Source organism: Budorcas taxicolor, chromosome 11, assembly GCF_023091745.1.
Source record: "Budorcas taxicolor isolate Tak-1 chromosome 11, Takin1.1, whole genome shotgun sequence".
Taxonomy (NCBI): domain Eukaryota; kingdom Metazoa; phylum Chordata; class Mammalia; order Artiodactyla; family Bovidae; genus Budorcas; species Budorcas taxicolor.
Genome location: NC_068920.1, coordinates 162,349,750 through 162,356,378, shown reverse-complemented (window position 1 = coordinate 162,356,378; position 6,629 = coordinate 162,349,750). Strand labels below are relative to the sequence as shown.

Genomic DNA, 6,629 nt, shown 5'->3' with positions numbered 1-6,629 from the left:
GCTTTTTAATTCCTCTTCACTTTCTGCCATAAGGGTGGTGTCATCTGCATGGCTTACCTGACCCAAAAGAAGTACAGACCAGGACTCGAGTCCATGGCCAAGCCTGTTCTCCGGCTTTATTCCCTGCAGCCAAACGAAGCAAAAAACCCATCCTGAAGAATGGATAGCCGTATGTGGTCCAGCCACAGCGGTGTACCTTCATCCATAAAAGGAATGTGGTTCTGCCACACCTGCCACACGGATGAGCCTGAAACGTCACGCTGGGTGAAAGAGGTGCACAAAATGCCACGTATGATATGACTTCACTGATAAGAAACATACAGAGGAGGTGAATGCGTGGAGATAGCCTCTCCATGGGGGATATCCAGGTGTCTCCAGGGTGGTCTCCAGGATTCGGGGGTGGGGGAGGAGGAATGGGGGCGTGATTGCTCATAGGGTGAGGAGCATTTCCAGGGCGATGAAAATGTTCTGGAATGAGGTGGTGGAGGGGGTGAGGCGGGGAGGCTGTGCCTCCCAGAAGCAGGTGAGGGGCCACCTGGAGTGTCTGAGCTTGACGGGGAGCAAAGGTGCCATGACCCGTACTCTCTGCTGGCTACTGTGGCCTGGGCAGCCCACTACCTATGGGCTGGGACCCCTGGAGGCTGACCCAAGAAGTAGACGGGGTGGAGGTGGGCGAACCCCGCAGGGCCAGCCCCTTGGGTGTGGGTCTTCTCCGCCTGCTGAGTGCACGGCGAGGCCTTGGACGTGCCATGGACGCTGACCCCGGTTTCCAGGGAGGAGAGCAGCGAGATCCAGAAGACTCTCCCCAACACCTTCAAACAAGAAGTGCGGGTCGGGCTGCTCCTCACATGGATGAGGTGCTGCCATGTGAGTGACCAGGAGTGGATGCAGGCTGGCCACCCCACGCGATGTGCAGGTGGGAAGGAAAGGCTGGGTTGCCCCACCCCTGGGGGGCCTCGGGGGGGGAAGGGCAGTGGCCAGGAGACCTTGAGGGTCAGTCCAGCCCGTGGGGCCAGTTTTGTTTGGGTGCCACTCCTCAGCCTCCACGCCAGAGCCAGGTCCAGCTGGGGACAAGCCCCGTGGTTGATGGCGGGACACAAGCCCCAGGACACAAGCCCCGGGACACAGCCTCCTGAGGTCCTCCTGATCCCTCCTGTGGGACACACACTTACAGGATTCTGTTCAGACCCTGCTGCCCCCAGCTCATTTTTCCCTGACCATCCTCCCCATAGTCCCCAGCCCAGCGCAGGCCCAGGGTGGTTGAGGAACGGATGACACTGGGGCAGAGCCGGGCTTGGTTCCCAGACAGAGAAGAGCGTCTCCATGTGGGCCCTGCGGCCTCTCCCCAGGAAGACAGACCCCTAAAACAGTCTCCATAGAAGCCGGAGCTGGACCCAGGGCCCCCCTGCTCGGCCCAGGTTTCTCCAGGTGAGGTGGAGGGAGGCCTCTTGGGCAGGTCTGAGCAGGACTGTCGCCAGGCAGGTCCTCGTACCCTCACCACAAGTCTTAGCCCCGAATATCAGGACTCTGAGCCCTGGCCCTGCCAGCTCCCAGCCCCTTCTCTGCCTCCCTGGGGAAAGCCAGATCAGAGGGGACCCATCGCTTAGGGACAGGTCAGTACCAAGTGGACAGATGGTGCCCAGCCTGGATCCCAAGACAGGAGCCCGAGGACCAGGCAGCCTTCATCGTAACCTCCGGTTAGACTCCCGGCATGATGGTCTTGCACCGTTGCGGGGACAGTGGGGCCAGGAGAGTTGTCACGACAGAAAGTGGACATATGCCACCAAGGCCTGCGATGGTCTGGGCCCCGGGAGCCCCCACATTGATGAGGGGCTCACAACGAAGGAGGACCCCAGCCCGGTGTCTCCTTGCCAGGAAGGAACACTCTGAGTGCCCAAAACCTGGTATCTCCACGTGGGGCCTGCTGTGTCCAGGAGGGCCTGGGAGAGCTGGCCGCCCCCACTGGGGACTGGGGGTGCCTGAGACTCGGGGAATCTCACCGACCCTGTGTGGAGGGACCCCTTATCCCCAGTCTCCAGGGAGGCTGGGCTGGGATCCGCCTCCCACCGCGAGAAAGGAGACCCTGGTCGCCATCGGCTGGCTGTCAGGCGGCACGTTGCTAGGCCCCAGGGGGATTGGGGGAAACTGCAGGGTCACCGTCAGAAGAGGCCAGAGGTCCCTGCTGACGCGGGGACAGCCCAGGGGCAACCCCTGTGTGCAGCCAGGCCTGGGTGGGGGAACCAGCAGAGTCGTCCGGGTCTGGGGCCCAGTGTCGGGCCGTCCTTGTCCTGTGTGCCTGGGCCAGCCTGGCCCCCCTCACTCCCTCCTTGACCTCCAGCTTGTGGGCGCCTGGGGGGCTGGGCAATCCCCACCTCACATGTGTCCCCACCTGGGCCTGGGGCTGACCCTGACACTCTCACACCTTCCCCACCCACGGGACCACACAAAGCCTGTGCTCCTGGGCATCAGACCCCTCCTCCCAACCAAAGGACCACCCAAACCTGTGCTCCTGGTCATCAGACCCCTCCCCCTAACCACAGGACCACCCAAAGCCTGTGCTCCTCGGCATTAGACCCCTCCTCCCAACCACACAACCACCCAAACTTGGGCTCATAGGTATCACAGCCCTCCCCCTAACCACACAACCACCCAAACCTGCACTAGTAGGCATCACATCCCTCTCCCATCCTCATGACCACCCAAACCTGAGCTTGTGGGCATCAGACCTGCAGAGACCACCTGGGACCTCAGGCAGAGCTGCCAGCACCTGCTTCTCCCCGGACCCCCAGGCCCATCGAACAGAGACACACACCACGGGGACCCAGGACACGAGCGGGTCCTCTGGTTCCTCCTGCAAGGCTTCCACCTCCCTGTCCTCCCCTCTCACCCCCCGAGGGGCCCCACAGACAGGCAGAGCCCCCGGGGACACTGAAGCCTTTTATTTGAAGCCAGGAGAGGAGAGGGAGGGCTGGGCGAGAAAGCGGGGCAGGGGAGCAGGGGGTGGGGAGGCCCAGGTTCCAGGGGCTCCTCCCACGTCCCGCAGGATGGTGGGTCCTGATGGCGCTGCCGGGGGCTGCTGTGGAGCCTGGTGCCCCCTGCCCTGGAGAGGAGGGGAAAGGTCATGGAGGAAGGGGGCAGACGGGGCTCTCCCTGCCCCCAGGGCTGCAGTGTGGAGGGCGGAATGCACCTGCCACCGGGGGCACAGCTGAGTGGGCACAGATGTCCTGAGTTACCCAACAGTGAGCCCTGAGCACAGAGAAGGTGCCTACGTGTGGAGTGCAGCCCAGGAACAGACCCTGCAGGGCGGGGCCGGCTGGAGGGGCCCTCAGAGCAGAGATCCCCCCTCCTGGCCATGCAGGGTCCCTCCTGCCTGCCCTGGGGAGCCTGACACCCCACTGAACCGACCCTCGATTGCTTCAAGGACCACTCACCCTAGTCACTTTCAGGCTTGCAGCTTTCTGTAGAGACAAACCCAGGAGTGAGAAGACGCCCCACACAGGGGCCCAGACCCCTCACCGCCTGCAGCCCAGATGTGGGTCACGGAGACCCAGAGCGGGGCCCCCTGGGGCTCTCTGTGACCCGTCACAGCGCTGATGTCTCCCCACGGAGGGGCTGGGGAGGGGCGGGAGGGGACGGAGGGAGGGACCCAGGGCGTGAAGAGGATGCAGAGGGGACCCAGGGGTGCCACAGGGCCGGCCCCTCACCCGTCTGCTCAGGTGTGAAGATGTCCTCCAGGGACAAGCCCTTGCGCTGTGCGAATTTCTTAAAAGCCTCCAGAGCCTCTGGGTTCACGTCGGGATTCCTACCTGCAGGCCAGGCGCCCGGTGAGTCAGGCCTCGGGGGACACCCAGAAGCAGGGTCCGTCCCAGCTCCCGGGGAGGGCGCAGGGCCGGAGGGCTCAGTCTGGGGTGGATGCCGAGCAGGTGCGGAGGAGACGGGCCCCTCCCAGCCAACAGGTCCCGGGGAAGGAGGTGGGGAAGCCCTGGGGGACACCCGAGTCCCTGGGGGCTCCGGGGGAACCCAGGCTGGATCCCAGAGCCACCTGCAGGGTCAGACCCCTAACCTGGAAGGGCTTCTCTCCCAGAGGAACTGCGCTGCCCTGTGACCAGAGAACCCTGGCCGTCACCCCCCGTGAGGGTCCCTGCCCCGAGAAGGAGGCAGTCCTCCCTCAGCGCCTCCTACCTCCCCCACGCTGACCAAGCCCTGGCCCGAGACCCCAGGAAGCGTGACTCTGCATGTGCAGTGACCCCTGTGGGTGGTGAAGTCCCAGAAGGAGCCTGGACTGGCTTCCTCGGGCCGTAAACTGTGCTGGGCGCACATGGACCACGTGGTCTGTATTCTGGAACCAGGAGTGGCCGGTGCGGTTCCTCTGGCTTTTGGAGGCAGAGGCCTTGGGGCGGGTCAGGACACGGAGATCCGAGGGCAGGAGGGCGGACCCTCACCTATGAGCTTCCCCACGCGGACCGATTTCCCCTGGCGCTGGCCTTCGCAGTAAAGGACGTAGTGGCCCTCGACGGGCAGTTCCAGGATGTACACGTGCTTCTTGCCGCCATCTGTGGACGGACAGAGAAAACGCGTCTTGACTGTCTCAGTCCCTGACCTGGACATTCGAGAACATACTGGAGACCACAATAAGGAACTTTCTGGAACATTCGGACTTCTCGACACCCTAGCCATACTCAGCTCCCTGTCATCCAGGGACCCCATGGGCCTGTGCCCAGGACATGCTGCTGCCAAGGCCCAACCTTGGGGAAGAGCCTCCTCCTAGGAAAGTCTCAACAGGAGGTGTGGAGTCAGAGAGGCTGGAGGGTTTGGATGCTTGGCTGGACCCTGCAGGCTTCAGCAGCTGCCCTGCCTGCTTCCCCATCCCGAACCTTGCTTCCCCATGGAGTGGACGGCCAGGACCACCCAGAGGAAGGTGAGGGGTCCCTTCATCCTGCTGTGGACACACTTGTCCCATCTGGTGTCTGGTGTCAGGACGAGACCCCTGGGAAGGGAGGGGTCAGACTCTGAGTGGGGTCAGGGTGGGGACCCCGGGCAGTGAGGCCGTCCGCAGGGAGGGCGAGGCCGGGACTCTGCTTGCGGGGCGGGGACGGGCAGGGACTCACTGGAGCTGTATTTGCCAGGCTCCCCAGTTGGCTGCATCCTTGCTGTCTTCTCATGGCAGCGGGCCTCCTTCCTGGGACACACGAGGAGCAAAGGAGCCACGCTCCGCAATCACGCCTGGGCCCACCCGAGCTCACCTGGCACGTGGGCCTCTTGCCCAGCGTCCACCAGATGGCACCGTCGACCCCCACCTCCTGGGACTCTTTCCCCTCGAGGTCCAGGAGATGCAAATCTTAGCAAACACTGCAACCTGGGTGGGAAGAGGTGTCCTGACGGGCGCTTACGGGGAGGGGAGGGGACCGCAGTGCAGTGGCGGGGGGTGTGGCGACACGCACCAGAAGGTGAACCTGAGCTCCAGGTCCCCGCCGCCCAGGGCCGTCACCGTCACCGGGGACACCTTCCTGGATCTCGTCTCCTTAGGCAGGTCCCCGTCAGTCACTATGGCCTTCACATACCAAGTTCCTGCGATCTGAGCAAGGCGGGGCTGTGAGCCTCCTGCGTGGGGCAGGCCAGGTTCGCGTCCGCACCCACCACCTGCCTCCCCCAGTGCAGGCTGGGCTCAAGCACGTCTGCACCCCGAGTGTCGGTCGGAACAACCCGGCGTGCGGGGCTCCCAGTGCTAGACAGAGGCAGGATACCCATATTCTTCGGGGAGCAGGTTCCGCACCCGACATGTCTTCTCTGCGGAGGGTGCAGCCATGCCATTGGGGGTCCCACGAGTCGCTTCCCTGGGCCCTGAGCTGGAGCTGCTCCCCAGGCAGCCTTGGGCTGAGCAGGGGCTTGACTGAGAGGCAAACAGAGAGCCCCCTGCTCCCCGACCCCTTCCTGTAGGGAGCCTGGGGCCAGGGCCCTCCTCCTGAGACGGGCTTGGTCACGCTACCCCCACGGGTCACTGTCTTCCCCTCCACCAGGCTCACCTTCTGGGGCTCCAGAGGGCAGGATGGGGGGTCCTGGGCCCTCAGGGCAGCGAGCAGGCTGAGGGCGATGGGCAGGAGCAAGGCCTTCATCTCTGGGGCTTTGGGCTCCCAGCTGCCGGCGGGTCTGGGGGTCTGGGGGAAGTTGTGCCGGCTCCACACGAGGCGGCTGTTTATACCCGGAGCGCCTGGCACGGACCCCGCCCCGCCCACCCAGCGCCCCGGCCCAGTCCTCGTCAGGGGTGTGTGTGTGCTCAGCGCTGGAGTCTGAGGGGCGGGTGCCCCAGAGTGAAAGACACGCAGTGCTGTCCCGGGTCCGCCTCCCGAGGGTGCTGGCTCACAGACAGCCGCCTGGAGGACAGTCAGCCGGGGGGTGCAGGGCGAGGGGGCCGTGCATGTCTCTGCCCTGAGCCCAGAGCGAAGGTCAAGGCTTCCTCCCCTCCTCCACCGCGCCCCTCCAGGAGCCCTGGGCTAGGATCTTAGGCGCGCTCTCTGGGAGCCTGCTGAAGGGACTGAGCTTCAGAAGGGACGCGCGGGGTGTGATTGGTGGAGTCCCAGGGTCCCCAGAGCCGAATTCTCACACACCTGGCACCCATGCCCTGGCTGGTC

At 64.4% G+C, this 6,629-nt stretch overlaps 1 protein-coding gene across 1 annotated transcript; it reads right to left on the bottom strand.

The window, feature by feature from the left end:
* Window positions 1-3,432: 3,432 nt before the first annotated feature.
* On the bottom strand, window positions 3,433-6,113 carry LOC128056775 (odorant-binding protein 2b-like). The gene is made up of 6 exons (XM_052649581.1): window positions 6,024-6,113; window positions 5,442-5,575; window positions 5,109-5,179; window positions 4,443-4,553; window positions 3,705-3,806; window positions 3,433-3,458 (listed from the first exon to the last, which is right to left on the bottom strand). The coding sequence occupies exons 1-6, from the start codon at window positions 6,111-6,113 to the stop codon at window positions 3,433-3,435; spliced, it is 534 nt and encodes a 177-aa protein (XP_052505541.1).
* Window positions 6,114-6,629: the final 516 nt, after the last annotated feature.

Coding starts and splice junctions, on each gene's coding strand:
- LOC128056775 (XM_052649581.1), bottom strand. CDS start 6,113: ATGAAGGCCTTGCTCCTGCCCATCGCCCTCAGCCTGCTCGCTGCCCTG. Junction 5,576..6,023: donor GCCCTCTGGAGCCCCAGAAG/GTGAGCCTGGTG, acceptor CGCCTTGCTCAG/ATCGCAGGAACTTGGTATGT. Junction 4,554..5,108: donor GCCTGGCAAATACAGCTCCA/GTGAGTCCCTGC, acceptor GTCCGTCCACAG/ATGGCGGCAAGAAGCACGTG.